At 59.8% G+C, this 17,139-nt stretch overlaps 1 protein-coding gene across 1 annotated transcript; it reads left to right on the top strand.

Annotated features, from left to right (window-relative positions):
• The first annotated feature begins 374 nt into the window (after positions 1-374).
• On the top strand, positions 375-15,810 carry RGS19 (regulator of G protein signaling 19). The gene is made up of 6 exons (XM_064391982.1): positions 375-668; positions 11,437-11,605; positions 11,739-11,875; positions 13,276-13,350; positions 14,383-14,617; positions 15,170-15,810. The coding sequence occupies exons 1-6, from the start codon at positions 388-390 to the stop codon at positions 15,356-15,358; spliced, it is 1,086 nt and encodes a 361-aa protein (XP_064248052.1). The 5' UTR covers positions 375-387; the 3' UTR covers positions 15,359-15,810.
• The last annotated feature ends 1,329 nt before the right edge of the window (positions 15,811-17,139 follow it).

Below are 17,139 nucleotides of genomic sequence, written 5' to 3'. Positions count from 1 at the left end.
GGATCCCCAGTGTTGGTGCAGGGTGCCAGTATTAGTGCTGGGTGTAAGTACAGGGTGCAGAGTGTGAGTACTGGGAGCCAGTGCTGGGTTTGTAATGCTGATGCAGGGTGTAGCTCTGGGTGTGTGGTGCTGGTACTGGGAGCCAGTGCTGGCTGTGTGATGCTGATGCAGGGTGTAGCTCTGGGTGCAGGGTGCTGGTACTGGGAGCCAGTGCTGGCTGTGTGATGCTGGGTGCCAATGGTGGGTGCAGGGTGCTGGTACCATACCAGCACTCGGTGCTGGGGCTGGTTATCAATACTGGGAGCACGGTGCTTGTCCTGTGTGCCAATATTTGACACTGGGAGCTGGTGCAGGGCGCTGGTACCGGGCACCAGCGCTGGTTCTGTGATGCTGGCGCTGGGGCACAGCAGCGGGTGCCTGCTGCTGGCGCTGGGGGCAGGGGCCGCGGGCGGCGTGGGTGTGTGCCTGTGCGCGAGTGTGCGAGCCGTGAGGAAGTGCCAGGGCTGCAATCGCTTTCGGAAGTGGCCGGCGGGGCCGGGCCGGAGCCTGCGCAGTGCCGCCGCCGCCGCTCGGCTCCCGCTGCCGCTCCCTCTCCCTCCGGTGCCCAGCCCGGCGGCAGCGCAGCGGCGGCGGCCGGGGGCGGCGGCGGCGGCGCGGATGCCCGGCCCGTGAGTACCCCGCGCCCAACCCGGGGCTGCCGCGGATGGGGGGGACGCGCGCCCCTCGCCCCCTCGCTCGCCCGGTGCCCAGCCCAGCCTCGCTCCCCCGGCGGACCCCGCTTTGCCCACCCCCTCTCCCTCCCCCAGCCCCTCTGCACGCTCCCCCCTGCATGGACCCCCGCCCCGGGCATCCTCGCTCCCGCGCCGCTCCCCCCACACAGCCCCGCGGAGGATGGAGAGCCCTGCCCGTGCCGGGCTGTCTGTCCGCGCGTCCGTGTGTCCGGCTGCCGCCTGTCACCGGCCCCATGTGCGAGCGCTGGGGCGGGGGATGCTCCGTGGGGAGCGGCCGGCGGGGCGGGGGGACCCCGGGCACCGAGCAGGGAGGGGGAACTCCCCGCCGCATCCCCCCAGGGGAGGGCAGGGCTCCTGCCGGGAGGAGGAGGAGGAGGATGGAGAGGGGGAAGGAGGGGGGCACCCTCCAGCCGCAGGGCCGGCTGCGCCGGGGTTTGCCCAGCCCGGGGCGGGGGTTGCAGGGAGGATCCCCCCCCGGAGGCCTCCCCGGCTCTTCTGCACCCACAGGTGGGTGCCAGGGCGGTGCCGGAGCATCCTCGCAGCGGCTCGGCCGGGCAGAGCTGCCTGCCCGTGCAGCTCCCCGGGCACCGGGCGAAGGGTGCCGAGGCTCGGCAGGGCGATGCGCAGCCCGAGCCGGCCGGCCGGGGCTCGGGAAGGTTGCCTGAGGTCAGGGCAGCCTGGAGCTGGGGATTCTCCAGCAGCGGCACGGCCCAGGGCTGGCTGAGGGACCCGCCTCGGTGGTGTCGAGGATGTGGCTGTGCCCCGAAGGGAGGTGACATGCGACGGTCGCCCAACACGAGCCCTTCACGTGGGAGGCGTCGCGGGATGCTGCCACTTGGCGCTGTCCCTCGGTGGCCGAGGGATGGAGAGGGCCCGGGGCGTGTGCGGGTCACCGCGCGTCCCCGGGCACCCAGGGGCTCCCCGGGAAGCTCCCTCTCCCCGCTGCTTCCACGAGGCTGCTCTGGCACGGATCCATGGCCTTATTTAAGAAACTAAACAAAACGTGTTAAGCGAGTGGGAGGGATTCCCCTGCTGCGAGGGGAGTTCATTCCCCTCTGGATGCATCTCCCTCCCCGTCAGTGGAGATGCTCGTCCTGTGTCACGCTGGATGAGCAGAGCCGTGGCATTGCTGGCCTGGTGCACGTCGTTTTCTTTGGGAAAACGGGTCACCCCAGTGGGCACATATTTCAGAGTATCTCCCAAGGGAGAGCGCCACATCAGACTTCCCTACAAGGATTTTAGCTGCTCCGCGTCAGCCCTTCCCCACAAATGACTCAAGCCACTGATCAAAATACAGTCATGTTCTTCAGCAATTAAACAACCTCCACCTCACAGGATTGTAGTGGAGAAGCAGGAGTTTAGTGACATGAATATATTTCAGTCAGGGTGCAGGCACCTGTTTTGATATTATTATTTAGAAAAAAGAAAGAACTGAAGGCAGATAAATAATTCAAATGAAACCCAGAAAGGGTAAAGGAGAAAAATACCTCGGCAGGGTTGTTGGTTCTGAGTTGACCAAGGTGCTGGAGCAGCCCATCTCAGCCGCCTCCTGAAGTGCTTCCTCTCCCATCTTGGCTAAGCTTTGGTTCTAGTCTTTGCTTTTAGGCTGGACCTGGGCTCCAGCATCTTGGGTTTCTGCTGGGCTGATGTGGAGCAAGTGGGTGAGCTCAGTGCTCGGAGCTGTGAGCAACAGGTCAGGAGTAGCAAAGCAGCCACTGTGTCACTCCTCAGGCTCTGCAGAGCATGGGCTTGAGCTGCTGAGGCTTTTCCTCTTTTTTTTTTTCGCCCCAAAATTTTTATTCCCTGGATAAAAATAATTTTGGAAAGCTCAGGAGGGGGTAAGAGCCACTCTGCCTTCCCCCCTCAGCTCCTCCTGCTCTTCAGATCAGTTCATGCAGCAACCCCTGGCCATGCCTGAGCACCCCAAAAAAGAGCAGGCAGGGCACAGCAAGGCCAGCAGGCACCCCCTGCCATGCCACACTCTCAGGGTTCAGCAGTGTGGGCTCCTGCCTGGAATAACATAACAGCAGGTTCTGAGTGATCTGGTGCCCACGGCCTTCACCCAAGACTTCCTACTGCTCAGTTCCTTATTCATCTGCACATCCCTCTCTGCATTTCCATTGCAGAAGCTCCTCAGAGAGGGGGGGATCTAAATCCAGCTGTTTATATACATTATTTCATAATTGTTACTTATTCTGGGGAGAAGAAAAGATCCTGGACCTTACCAGTGATTTCTTGCATCCCCCTCCCCATGTGTTACAAGCTGGGTTTCACCTGTGGGGAGGACAGGAGAGGGAAGTGTCCGACATCTTCCGTGGTGTGAGAGGGGAAGGAGCTGAACTCGCAGGGACTCCAAACCCCCTGTCACACACTGGAAGCAGCTCTGGTGCCATCACTGCCCCAGCTCTGGCGGCTCAGGGGATGAGCATCCAGCCCCAGCATGTCCCTATTCACTGCCCATCCTGCACCAGCACCACTCGAGCCTCCTGCAGCTCATTGCCATCACTGCTGGGCTCAGCCAGCCCTTTTCCTTTCCCAGCTGCCACTCCATGGGTTTCCCCATGCAGAAAATCCTGAATCCTCACTGCCCTGGCCATCCAATGGGTGTGATAGTAACTCCAGTAGCACCACTGGCCAGCTCTCTCCTCTGCTCCCACGGGTTTCAGGACATCCAGAACTTCTCACAGGGATCAAACATCTTAAATCCAGCTGTGCATGCTCTGCAGGAGCTGTTGGCTGTGCTGGTTCACAAGCCCTGGGGTGAGTTCCCTGTGCAGCTGCCCAGCCTTCCTCAGGACCTGGGGACACAGGAGCTGGTGGCTTTGGGGTAAAACGAGTGAAGGCAGAATCCTGGCTCCATCCAGATCCTGAGCACCGTGTAAAACAAGGCAGCAACCCCAGAGTTTTGATCAACCTTTCACCCTTCTGCGAAAGCGCTCCCTGGGAGCATGGAGAATTATTTTATTTCTGTTATTTTTGGCTGGAAATCCACTGGGTTCCTTCTTCAGAGTGGACCAGTAACAGAAACCTCCTGCCTGTGATTTTCCCCCTCCCCAGACACTGTGCAGGGCACGGAGGGTGATGCCTCAGCCCATCCCATCATCTCTGGAACCATGGGACCTCAGTCATTCTGGGTGAGTGTACCAGGAGAGGCAGGGAGTGCTCTGCCACTCACCCATCCTGCAAAACCTCCTGCCCTTGGCCATTTCGTGAGAGCAAAATTTAACCAGCAGAAGGGTGGAGCAGCAATGAAAACAACAACAAAGTTCTTTGGGGTTCAGCTTCACCATTCATCTTAGACATGGAAAAAAGGGGGTTTCCTGACAGCAGGAAAATGTGTGGTCGACTTTTAGAGCAAGCCGCCCTTCCAGTTCTCCAAGCACTTGGAACCAGCCTCGGCTGACCTTTCGAGGGCTCTTTGCTCCAGCTGTGGAGACACGCTGGGCTTGGGGGCCCAGGTTTGCCACACTCCACACTCGCTTGTCAGCACTTGCCCACTCTGGAGGCAGAAATGCTGCACAGCCTCCAGGGCAGCCGCGGGACGGGCACGGCAGAGCAGAGCTCGGGGTGTTCCTGTGCACGGGGGTGCACTGCCAGCCCACCCCCAGTGCTGCAAGCACTGCTGGTTCAGCCTGAAGGGGGTCAGCAAAAGGGTTTGGGCTTTCCCATTGCTCCCCCTCCTGCAGTTTAACCCAAGCAGGGCTGTAGCTTCCTCGGCAGAAGGCGAGTGTCCAAGCAGCATTCCAGGGCAAAGGGCAGGAGAAGAACAAACAGGTACATATTGGCATTAGTGGGCAGAAAGCTTCAAGGTAGACTGGAAAAAAACCAACAAAAACCAAGGGAAGATGCTGCCTGAGAGCCTGGTGTGGGTTTCACCAGGAAGAGAGAGCTGGCAAAGCAGATTTGGGGCTGCAGAAATGTGTTGCTGTGACAGCAGCTCGTGTCCTCTGCTGGGACCTGCACCCTGCAGCATCCTGGGGGCTCAGCACAGGGCATCACCATGGCCTGTCTAATCAGGGTCTCACTGAGATCCCCTGCAAGGCCCACTCCCACCATCTGAGCCCAGAATGCCTGTGGAGGGCACCCCCATGGCCAGGATCCTGCACCCCGGCTGTGCCTGCCCTGTCTGGCAGCAGGGGGTGAGCAGCTGCACTGCCAGACAGTGTCCCAGGGCATGGGGCCACACAGGGTGACAGTGCTTCCTTCCTCCCCACACTGCCAGCTCCTCCCTGGGGTGATGGAGCTGAACACTGCCATCAATCTGCTGCTTTGGTTGGGGTTTAAATCACCAGGGCAGCTGGATTCAGAGGACACAAATTGCCCACCCTGATCCCTGCTGGTGTCTGGGGCAGGGCAGAGCCTCCCTGGTACCCTGGCACCATGACCACACCACAGGGGTCACCTGTGACCCTTGGGATTCTGCAGAACTTGGGCAAGGCATTAGGTCACCAGATCCCCCTTTCCCTGGGTGTTTTCCTGCAGGATGAGTCCAGGGGAGCTCATTCCTCAGTCCCTCAGTGTTTTAATGCAGGACCAAAGTCTGACGTGGCAGGAAGTTTTGCTGGTACAAGTGACAGCCCAGCTCTGAAAGCTGTAGTCAAGGGACCTGATGCTGGGGACATGTCCCAGCCCTGGTACATGTCCCCACCAGCACAAAGTGACATCTGCCTGAAGCCTCCAAAGGTATCTGTCAGGGCTGGCAGTGTGCAGGCAGCTGCACCACAGCTGAATAAACCATGGTGGGCAGATGCCACTGGGTGCAGCATTCAGGAGCTGCTCCCCTTGTCCCCAGCTGTCCCCAGCTGCTGGTGTGGCCCTGGCCTGGCTGGTCCCACTGCTGGTTGAGCCAGGCTCAGCCCTGCCCTGACCACATCAATGCCATGTGGGGCCAAGCTTTGGGCAGGAAGTGTGGCTGGAGAGCAGGGCCAGACCTGTCCTCAGCACGGTCACACTCACCTCCTGCCCGTGCCAGCACAGGCTCCCAAACCTCCTCCTGCACCTCCCAGTGCCTCCCATGCAGGGCTCTGCATGCAGCCAGTGGGGTTTGGTGTTGTGCTGGGGCTGGGGGAAGAATCATCCCTCAGTTGTGTTGGGAGCTCTGAGAGCTGTGCTAAGCCAGCCCTTTGGTCCAGCACTGCCCTGTGATGCAGTGTTCTTCCTTTTCATCCCTGTCCTGCCTTGGTTCTCTGTCTGGTGCCTCATTTCCTTGGAAGATGCCACTCTTCATCCCTCAAATTACCACTGCCCTGTGGTCCCAGGGGCTGGCAGCTTGCTGTGAACAAGGAGCACCCTGCAACCCACCCAGCTCAGCTCAGCTCTTACCCTGGCCATGCCAGTGCCACATCCCTCCCTTTCCTCTGATCTTCCCTCCCATCATCTCCTCCATCCCTTTAACCACTGCTGAGTATTGATCACTGATCTGTCTTCTCCTCTGGCGTGGCTCATTACCAAAGGCAGAGCAGGCACCTGCCCTAACAGCACAGTACCTCTAGTAGTAGAAACAGAATTGTCAGGGCTTGCCTTACTAAATCCCCCAGCTCACTGGCGTGGGGCTATTTTTATGCTATAAAATAATTAACTGTGTTTCAGTGCAAAAGCTGGGGTGAGTGCTGTGCCTGTCCTGCTGCCCAGCAGCTCTGCCAGGACAGAGCTATGGGTCTGTTCTCCCCTTCCCAGCAGGTGCTGGATAGGTTCATGTGGGAGGGCTTTTGGTGAGATTTAGCTTGGAGGATGCTCATGTAGAAATACACTGGGAGCAGAGGAGATGGCTGGTGTGGAGAAGGACCCTGGCATCGTCCTCATCCTGGCAGGAGAAGGGCTCTCAGCTCTCGTGGTGTTAAGGACTGGGGAGGTGTTCGGACACACTGAAGCATCTCACATTTCCCATCAGCAGGAATTGCCTTTCCAGCCTCTGGGAATGGCAGAGAAATCACTGCAGGGCAGAGGATCTCCCCAAAGATTCCTGCTGGCCACAGCTGCCTCAGACACATGTGTGGGCACATCTGAGGTTTTATCAGTGCCGTGGGCTCCCACGCAGTGAGGACACGGCAGGGTGCAGCCACATGGGCACACCCACGCCTTCATCCCAGCAGAGCCCACCCAGCCACTGCCGGGGCTCACTGGCACCTCTGTGCTGGTAGGATTGGGGTCAGCCCAGCCCCATCCCGCATAGCCAGGGGGCTCAAGCCCTCAACCTCTTTAATCTTTTTCTAAAAGTTTGCTGAGGGGGGGATTGAAAACCGAGTCTAAAAATAACTCCTAAAACTTCCTGTGCTGCTGGCAGGTGGCTGGGACAGGCTGCGGGGGTGGAGGCAGCTGTGGGGCTCGGCGGCGGTGCCGCGGCTCTTTCCGTGGGGTGACCCCGGCAGAGGGGTCCCGGGGGGTGCCAGCCCCCTGCCGCCCACCCCAGCTGCCTGCTGGGCTGCCTCGCCTCTGGTTGCACTCAGTGGCTGGTTCCAGCCAAATTTGGCAGAGATCAGAGGTGCTGGGACCTCCTGGGACAGTGCCAGGGAGGGGGTGGGGAGCTGCAGGCTGTGCTGAGCCCTTATTAGACACTGGAGAATCCAGCAGCACGCTGCCAAGCTCTCCTTGTGCTGATCCAGCGTGGCTGGTCTGGCAGGTGATGGGTGTTTGCAGCTCCTCAAGGCATGGGGAGGGCTCAGATCCGGTGCTGCTCCTGGCCGAGGCATCACTGGGACTTGGACAGGGATGGTGTCTCCATGCCACTGGAGGTTTGTTGATTGTCTCCACCCAAATGGTCCTTGCAGGGTTCTGTGATGAGCAGCAAAGCTGCTGTCCAGGTTTTGACCCATAAAATACAAAGGGAAGGTTTTTCCTGGGGTGGAGAGTGGCAAGAGGTGGCCAGAGAATAAAAATACTCTCGGTGCCTGTGGGCTGGGGGTGCCAGAGGCCGTGGGAGCGTGGCTGCATCCTGACAGCCCCAGCTCTCCCTGCCCTGTAGCAGCAGAGGGAATCCTGGAAAACCATCTGGGGAATAGATGAGGTTCAGGTGCCCAGAGGAGCAGAGCCCGGCTGAGCCCTGGAGCAGCAGGGGTGACGGCAGAGGAAGGAGCTGCCGAAGCCGGTGGTGACTTTGGGGTGACGGGAAGGTTTCCATCCGGATGGAGTGGCGCTGGGGACAGCGGCAGCACAGCCGCGCTGGGGTTTGGGCGCCGGGTGTGCGGGCTGGCAGGAGGGGAGATGCTGGCAGGAGGGGAGACGATAGCTCGTGTCCGGGGAAGGCGAGGGAAGGGAAGCGGCGCTGGGATGAGCCGATAACAGGCACATGGCTCTGCCCCAGGGGAGCGGGGGTGGCTGCCAGCATCCCTCCTCCCTCTTTCTCCCCTTCTGCCCTTTTTCACCTGCGGTGAGACCGTGCCACTGAGGGGCAGCCGCCAGCAGAGACCACAAGCGGTGCTGGTCGCTTGTGGGCTGGAGCCTCCTCTGCCCGCAGCAGTGCCGAGGGTGAATTTAATCAAGAAAACGGAGGTTGGCGGCTGATCTCTCTCTCTCTCTCTCTCTCTTCTGTTTCTATTTTTCCTGAAGAGGAAAAAAATCAAACAACTTTGTTTGTGAGTCACTCTTGGCCGAGGGAGCAGGCTGGCACATCCCACCTCGCTCGGACGATGCTGCCCGCGGGCCCCGCCGCCGGCTCTGGCTCAGCCCTCCCTCCGCACAGCCCCTTTCTGTCCCGCACTGCCCACCTCGCTGCCGCTGTCGGTGCCCTGCGGGCGCTGCTGGAGGCCCGGGGACATCGGAAGCGCAGCGTGGCAGATAGCGCTGTCGCTTTGAAGTGGCCCCGGCTGGTCGCCGAGGACCTCGGTGCAGCCTGGGGACACATCCTGCCTGTCACTCTCGGCAGAGCCGCTTCCTCGGCCACGGGGGTGTTCCAGCACCGGCGTGCCCGGCTGTTTCTGATGAGCTGCCATCAGTGCCAGTCCTGGCTGGGGAGCCCCATCTTTGCAGCCCTTGTGCTGGCGGATCCAGCCCTCCTGGGAGGCAGGAGGCTGACCTGGCTCAGCCCCTGCTGGGACCCACCGTGCCCCTCGCTGGGGCAGCCGGGCCCGCGATGGAGCAGCAAGGAGAGCGTCTGGGCCGGGCTGGGGCTTTCCCAAAAAAGGCCTGAACTCTTCGGTTGAGTTTGCCACTTCCCTTACCACTCCCTTTCCTGTGAGAGGATGTGCTGGGCCGCTTTTCTTTTCTCTTTCTCTCTTCTTTTCTCCCCCACCTCCCTGCCGCAGAGCCGGCGGTCCTGGCGACGCCGCGCGCCCCCTGAGCCGGCCGGGGTCACCTGGCTGTGCCATGGCCAGGCTGCAGGTATGGACACAGCACAGGAGCCGCTCCCACAGCCCCCAGTCCTCCCAGCACCCACGGCACAGGGTCGGTGGGCACGTCGGGGGGCAGCACAGGTTGTGCTGGGAGTGGCCCTGTGCTGAGGTGGGTGCTGATTTGTGCCCCGTGCTGCAGAGCTGGGGGAGGCTGCTTTGCCCAGAGCCAGCTGGGCACAAGGAGCTTCATGTGCAGGTGTAAGGGATGGGGCCAACATCTCAGCAGGGCCTGCTGGAAGGGGAGGTTCCCCTTTTGAAAGTGATTTTGGGGAGAGCTCATCTTGTCTGGTTGCATGGAGGGTCCCCAGTCCGTTTGGCAAGGGGACAGTGTGGTGCCAGACATCATAGGGACATCACAGGTGTGTGATGCCACCTGGCACAGCCCAGGGACACCTGGCACATGGGGACTCCCAGACTCACGGGGGGCTTGGGGAGCTCAGGGAGGGTGGCTTCTGGGGTGTCTCTTCTCTCTGTGGGGAAATGTCCCCTTTTTGTCATCCTTCCTCTTTCTGCAGCCTCGAGCGCACGCCCTCGCCTTCCCTCCAGCACTTCCCTATCTGCCAGCCCCAGCAGCCCCATGGGGAGGCCTGGCACTGGGGCAGCTGGTGACAGCCCCATGGCACCCAGCCCCTGCCAGCGTGGGGAGGTGGGGGTGGCAGGGCCATTAAAGGGTGCTGGGAAATCATCCTTGCAAATCCAGACCATGATGGCAGTGCCCTTTGGTGTCCATCAGAGTGTGCTGGCATTGCCTTTTGGTGCCAACAAGGATCACACCAGCATCACCTCTGGGTGCCATCAGACAATGTCCCTGTGGTCCCTGTGCAGGCCCACAGTTCCTTTCTCCCTGTTCCCCATGGCACAGCACACTCCTCCAGAATGGCCCTGGGTGTGTGATCCTGCTCCTGGCTGGGTGCTGAGCGCACCCCCTGCCATGGGAAGGGGGTGCTCCTGCCAGGAGATGCCACCCCCTCCTGCAGCCTCTCCAGAGTGTGTTGGCTCAGCCACTTATGGGTCAGCTCTGGCCAACGAGCAAACTGAAGTACCTGGATGTCCCCACAGAGCAAAGCCACACGCTGTCCCCACATCCTGTCCCTCAGTCACCCCCAGTCCAGCCGTTCTGTAGCCCAGGGCTGTTCAGAGCCAGGTGAGCTGGGAGGGAGCTGGGTGTTCCCAGTCCTCAGGCTGTCCTGCTCACCCCGTTCCCACAGCCTTGACCCCAGTTCCTGTTGGTGCCACAGCCCCTGGCAGAGCTGGGTGCCATGGGAGGAGCAGTGGGAGGTGGGTGGGCAGTGGGAAGAAGGGTGCTGGGAGTGGCAGCTGGTTGGGAGGCAGAGGAAAGGGGAAAAGTGGGGTTAAGTGGACCCGAAGGCAGCACAGTGCGAGAGGGAGCAGAGCTGCTGCTGAACCGGGTGACAAGGTCACAGCCGTCCTGCCAGCACTTGGGGCTATAAATAGGGACAATTGGGAGTGAAACACAGACTCTCTCCTTTTTCGTTCCTGTGGGAGCACTGGGACTGTGGGAGGGTTTGTGAGGGCCCAGGAAAGCACTGCTGGGTGATGGCCGTGCTGGGAACAGGGGGGCTCACCCCCAGGGCTCATGGAGGGCTCTGGGGACAGCTGTGTCCCCAGCTGCATCCCACAGCCTTGCTGTGTACCCTTGCTGAGGAGCAGCAAGACTCAGACGGGGCCTGGGGCTGCTCAAGGTGGGGATGCTGAGGCTGAGATCTCCAGGGGCTCTCCCTGCTGCTGCCTCTGCTCCCATTCCTTCCTTCTGGCAGGAGAAGGACCAGGATTGCTGCCCATCACCCTTGGCAAGGCACAGGGAGGTAGAGCCAGCTGTGGCCTGACATAACCACTGCCCATGCTGAGGCCAGCACTCAGCATCTCTCCTACCCAGGAGCATCCCTGCTCCAGGCTGAGCCAGTGGTGCAGGCAGGGACAGGCAGGTGACGTGGGACAGGGTTTGGTTTAGCACCAGGAGCTGTGAAATCTCGCCACCACCACCCTGTTTCCTTCCACTCACATGATGCCGTGGAGCAGCTCTGACTTCCCCATCCCGTGCCTGAAGACACCAGGGATTTCAGCCACTCTTCCTGGTGGCACAGGGCACGGCCAGGGGTGTGCAGGGCCAGCAGCGAGCCCCTCACCCTGCCAAGCCCCACTGCTGCCTGCAGTGAGCCCCACAGCAGCCCCAAAGTGTGGGATGGGATCCCAGGCAAAGCAGGGGGCTGGCAGAGCATGTCCCAATGCATTTCCTCTTCTACTTTCCTTCTCACTTCCTTTTCTTGCACTTTGTGCCTGCTGCCCTGCCCTCGCTTGCCACCTGCAAGGGCTTTTCCCAGCACCAAGCAGCCCCCAAAGCCGGGGGTTCTGTGCAGTAACGTGGTGCCACTCCTCTCCCTCCCCACAGGCTCCATCCAGGAGGCGGCAGGGACATTAGCCAGGGGGTCTCGCAGCTCACCCGCGGGCTGGGAGGAGCTGGGAGCGGCAGAACAGCCCCTGAAACACGACCCAACGCCGTGCACCGTGTATGAGGCTGGGACACAGGTGAGGGGTGACCTGCCAGGGGTGGCAGGCAGGAGCCCAAACTAAATTACAGCAAGTCACTGCACGGGGGTTGCTCCTGTGTCTCTGTGGGGTTTGGTCACTGGCAGCTCCCTGAGCCTCGCCACCCTTTCAGTACGCAGGACCCGCGTCCGCAGAGTCACTCCTTCCGATGTCCCGGCATGAGACTTCTCCGACAACGGTGCAACCCGCCAGCAACCACCGCCCCAACGCCTGCTGCTTCTGCTGGTGCTGCTGCTGCAGCTGCTCGTGGTACGTGCCCCTGCCCCCCTGGGCTGGCTCCTGCAGGCCCAGTGAGCATCACCCACCCACCGCGCCGTCACACAGGCAGGGCAGGTGGTGGAGTCCTGCGGGCAATGGGATTCTTGTTCGTGAGACAAATCTCTCACATAGAGATTTGGAAGATATAGAGGGACTCCCCAGTGCTGCCCTGATGGTCTGCAGGGAAGGATGGCCCCTGGGAAGCTCTGCCTTGGAGCAGTGGGTACAGAGTCCAGCCCTGCCCTCCCAGCACTGCCCAAAGCCGAGGACAGAACCAGCTGCTTGCCTCCATCTGCATCTCCTGTCCTTACTGAGGATCTCCAGCTCCTTATTCTCTGGATAGCCCAGATTTTGGAGAGCCCATCTGCTCTTCCTCCTCAGCATCTGCTCATTCAGAGATTGCTGATAGCTCCAGCTTTGCAGCAGCTTTGGTCTTTACAGCCACCAAGAGCAGTGAGCTTGGAGGAGTAAAAAACCCTGGAACTGAGTCCCATGCCTCTCCCTCCTAGAAGCTGCCCTAGGCTTGGTGGCATTCCCTGTGTGTCTGCAAGACCCTGCAAGCAGAGAGGGAGCAGAAATCCCAGAGATGGGACAGCTATCCCTCCTGTATCCTGTTCCTGGGCCAAGCAGTGCTGGTTGCTGCGTGGGGCTCAGGCCTGGCAGGCAGTGAGCCCTGGGGGTGGCACAGGCAGGGACATGGCCACAGCTTTGCCCACCCCAGCTGCCCACGCTGGGGCAGAGGTTTGCAGAGCAGTGCTGTGTGAGCAGTGAGGACGGTGTCGCAAGCAGGAAGGGCTGTGGTCACTGCTGGGCACCGAAATTCATGGGCCCAGGGGAAGTTGGCTGGTGGCTGCTCTCCACTTGTGCCACCAGCACCCCCAGGGACAAGGGGACACAGGGACAGGGAACACCACATCCCCAAGCCCAGCACCTCTATCCCACTATCTGCCTCCAGGCCGGACTGGTGCTGGCACATCACCAATAAACACTTGTTTATTTCTTGGTGATTTTTCGTGACACAACAGCTCACAATCGTTGTGAACACATCAGCTGCGCCTTGGGCTGGTCCAGCACTGACCTCTGCCGGCTGCTGTGGCCAGCTCAGCTCAGTCCTGGCACATGGCCCTGGCACATGGCCCTGACACACGGCCTGAGTGGTGGAGCAGGACCAGAGCCACAGCAGCCCCTGAGCACAGGGACAGCACAGGGACACACTCACATGGTGACAGCAAAACTGCATGAGGGAACCAGGGTGCCACCAGGGCAGTGGGTGAGAGGAAGGCATGGGTGGGGGGTGCTGGTGCCCATGGAGGAGATTCAGTGGTCAGGGGTCAAGGTGGGGTCTGCATGTGTCCCCAATGCCCCTGACTGCCTTTGTGTCTCCCCGTTAGGAACGAGGACCGAGAGCGAGCATGGAGGGCATCCCGGGAGACCAAACTGGAGAGCATCCCAAACTGTGAAGCGTGGTGAGTGGAGGGGCAGCGCAGTGGGCTGGGGACAAGCACAGCATGGCACACTATGGCACTGTCCCCTCTGCCACCCTCCATGGCAGCCAGGACTGTGTTCTGCCCTTGGGGTACACACCAGGGCTCAGGGGTTCCTGGTAGTGTGTCCAGCCAGCAGCTCATCCCCAGTTCTCACCAAGAAACAGGGAATCTGGAGCCACAGGCTGAATCCTGCTGTGATTCTGCCCTCAGGCCTATTGCAAAGGGAAACTGGGGCGTGGAAGAACCTCAGCAGAGTTTGGACCTCATTCTGCCATTTAGACCCACTGCCAAGAGCATCTTGCAGCCACAGGGAGAGGAGGGGACAGGCCATTCCCAGGGGGTTTCAGCACTGAAGAGGAAGTGGCAGCAGTGTCCACATCCATTCAGGGGGGAGCAGGATGGGCCAGCACCCCACTCCAGGAATGCTGGGCACCAAGCACCCATTCCCTGAGTGACAAGTGTGACACACCCAGCCATGGGGGCTCTGTGCAGTGCCTGGAACAGCTGGGTCAGGGTTAGATGTGCTAATTAGCCATGGATAATGAGTGTACCTGGCCTGCTTGAGCAGGTGCTGAGCATTTGCTGGGAAACAGCCTCCCTGCCTCCCTCTCCACCCCCTTCTCTCCCTCCCCAGCTGAGAGGGGTGATGGACCCGCGTCACTCTCTTGGCTCAGAGCTGCCTCTCCACCAAGGGCTTTTCCTCCTGTTGATATTTGTGCAGAGCCAGCACCAAAATACATCCCAGTTTGAGAAATCCAGTCCACAGCAAGGCCACGCTCCAGCCTGGCTGAGCAGCGTCAGAACAAACCCCAGGAGTGACCTCTGAAAGCTCCACACCACCAGAACCTGGGCAGGAGCAGCCTCCTCATGAGCACGGGGGATGCAGTCAGGCACAGCTCCTCTGGGGTGGGAGCAGGGATGAGCAGGAGGGACACAGTGGTAATTATGGTAATTATATTATACCCTGGCTGGCTGTAACACCATCCCCTTGCCTTCCCATGGACCCGTCAGTGCCAAACCCACGCCAGAGGAGGTGCAGGGCTGGGCACAGTCCTTCGACAAGCTGATGAAGAGCCCGGCGGGGCGCAACGTCTTCCGGGAGTTTTTGCGGACTGAGTACAGCGAGGAGAACATGCTCTTCTGGCTGGCGTGTGAGGAGCTCAAAACCGAGTGCAACAAGCACACCATCGACGAGAAGGCCAGGATGATCTACGAGGATTACATCTCCATCCTCTCTCCCAAGGAGGTAGGAGGCAGAGCCTTTGAGGGGAGGGCTCAGGCTAAACTCTGGAGGGCTCTTAGGGAGAGGGCTCAGTTCCAGCTGCTGCCAGAGCCCTGTGACAGTTTGGGGATGAGTTTGGCAGGGTAACGGCGGTGGGAAGGGGATATCCAGCCCCCCAAAAGCCCCGGGACGCTGTTGGCAGTGGGACTACGGGCCGGGTTGTGCTGCGGGGCCGAGACCTCACGAGGGCACCAGCGGGCCGAGAAAATGCTGCATCCCGACCTGCAGCATCCCCGGGGTGGGGGTACCCAGGGCGGGACCACCCCAACCCACCTCCTTGAGCCCAGCTGCGGGACACAGAAGGGACCCAGAGAGATCCCGACTCCTCCCTGCAACCCTCCCCAGCCACCAGGGCTCCAGTGCCAGCATCTTCTGGGATGGAGCACACTGTGGTCTCCCCACATCTGGTGGAACATTGTTACCCAGTTTCCCTCGAGAGGGATGCGGGGATGGGTGCTGGGCTGGGGGCTTGTCCTTGGGTGTCCCTCAGCCCCCACTTTCTCTCCGTGCCCCCAGGTGAGCCTGGACTCGCGGGTGCGGGAGGTCATCAACCGGAAGATGCAGGAGCCGTCCTCGCACACCTTTGACGACGCACAGCTCCAGATCTACACGCTGATGCACAGAGACTCCTATCCCCGCTTCCTGAACTCTGCCATTTACAAATCGCTGCTCCAGACCGTCTCCCACTCCTCCTCGGAGTCCTAAGGGCACCCACTAGCCGTGGGGACACCAGTGGGGACACGGTGGCCAGGGGCGGGCGGTGCCTCCTCCCCTCTGCCGCCCACCTTGCCAGACCTCACCGAGTTTTTAGCTTTTTACCTATGAACTGTCACCCCGGTGTCTGGGCCACACTCCAGGACTGTCCCCAGCACACAGCCTGGGCCAGTTCATACTACTGATTCTCTGCCCCGTCCCCAGAGCCAGAGCGAGCTGGGGGAGCACAGGACAGCGCCCAGGGCCTGGCTCCCCCCACACCCCGTTTGGAAGAGGTCACTTTATCCCATCTCCACCACACCTGGGGACACAGCACGTCCCCATTTGCCACCTGAGACCCAGTTGGGGACTGGGTTGGGGTTTTTTTGAGGTGGGGGGAGGTTGGCTGTTGTTGGTTTGGGTTTGTTTTTTTAATCTTAAAATGCTCTTTTGGTTGGCTTTTACTGGGGGACTTGAGGTGTGGGAGGGGGGTTCGAGGAGCATCTCTGTACATATAAAAACTTGTCAGGTTTACCTGGTTCCAGCTGTTTGGGGTGGCCCAGAGGGCAGGGGGGTGGTGCTAGAGGCTGTTTGTATTCCCCATGGATCCAGGTGGAGCAGAGGGCAGAGCTCTGAGGTGCCATAAGGGACCCTGGGGATGTGCTGGGGGTGGGCAGGAGATGTCTTCCCGCTGCCTCCCCTGCCAGTCCCCATGACACATCAGCACTGCCTCAGCCCCAGGACACCACACAGTAACCCCAAACCCAGAGCAACCTCCATCCTTGGTTCATGGACCTCAGAGTGGGGGGAAACACCTGTGCAGGCGTTGTTTGCCCTCCTGCAGAACCCACAGGCACCAGGATGCCTCCATGAGAGCTCCCAGCTGGCCCAGACCTGCTGTGCCAGCAGGGACAAGCCCAGGGGTCTGCCCTGACCCCGGGAACAGGGACCTGGCTCCACACAGGATGGGAAGTGTCACAGGGAGGAGACAGCATTCCCATGTTTTGCACAGCACAAGGAATGATTTACTGAAGGCTCAGTATTCAGGATTAAAACATGTCTGTCCCTGCCCTTCACACTGAAACAAAGCCAACACAGGGATTTTGCTGCCAGTCTTTGCTTTTCCTGATCCACCACAGCAGTTTCTTATTTATCCACCCCTTTCCCTCCTCTGTTCAGCCCTTCCAAAAGAAAAAAAGTGCTTTTTATTGAACATATTTTTTAAACAAACCAATTCTTTCAGCTTTTTTTTTGTTTTTGTTTCCTTCCTTCCTCATGGCATGACTGTGTGGAAATTCATGTCAGTAAATTTAGTTTTCTTTGCCAAGCTGGAAATACAGTTCAAGAAAATGTATTTTTGAGAGAGACCAGCAATGGTTTATTAGGAATGTCAATATTGTTATTACTGGCAGGTTTTTCCCCCAGTCTGCAACCCACCCTGCACAGGGAAGTTTTAGTTCTGGGTTTATTCTGTGAGTAAGGGAAACATTCTCAAATGTGCTCCCAGCCTGAAGGTTGGAGGTTGAACATCCCTGAAGCTGTTCAAGAGCATGGCTGGGGGTCAGAGCCCCTCCACACACCACAGAGGTCTCAGCACAGGGAAGACCCCACTAGAGATAATGTAGTTTTTCCTTTGCTCCCACTCCATTTTAAACACCTTACAAGCAAATCTTTACTTCTGAAACACCTTTTTATCCAGTGTGCTTCCCCTCCCTGGCTCTCCTTGGTGTTATCCCAGAAAATGGAACTGTAAAATGACATGGTACTTTTCTCAAACTCCTGCTTGGGACTCT

This window comes from Passer domesticus, chromosome 16 (genome assembly GCF_036417665.1).
Source record: "Passer domesticus isolate bPasDom1 chromosome 16, bPasDom1.hap1, whole genome shotgun sequence".
In the NCBI taxonomy this organism is placed as follows: Eukaryota; Metazoa; Chordata; class Aves; order Passeriformes; family Passeridae; genus Passer; species Passer domesticus.
This window is presented reverse-complemented; position numbering and strand designations above follow the sequence as displayed.

Excerpts from the sequence above, each read along its gene's own strand:
- RGS19 (XM_064391982.1), top strand. The coding sequence starts at position 388 with ATGCTGGCGCTGGGGCACAGCAGCGGGTGCCTGCTGCTGGCGCTGGGG. Across the intron at positions 669-11,436 it reads GCGGCGCGGATGCCCGGCCC|TAACGTGGTGCCACTCCTCT; the intron begins GTGAGTACCCCG and ends GGTTCTGTGCAG. Across the intron at positions 11,606-11,738 it reads TGTATGAGGCTGGGACACAG|TACGCAGGACCCGCGTCCGC; the intron begins GTGAGGGGTGAC and ends CCACCCTTTCAG.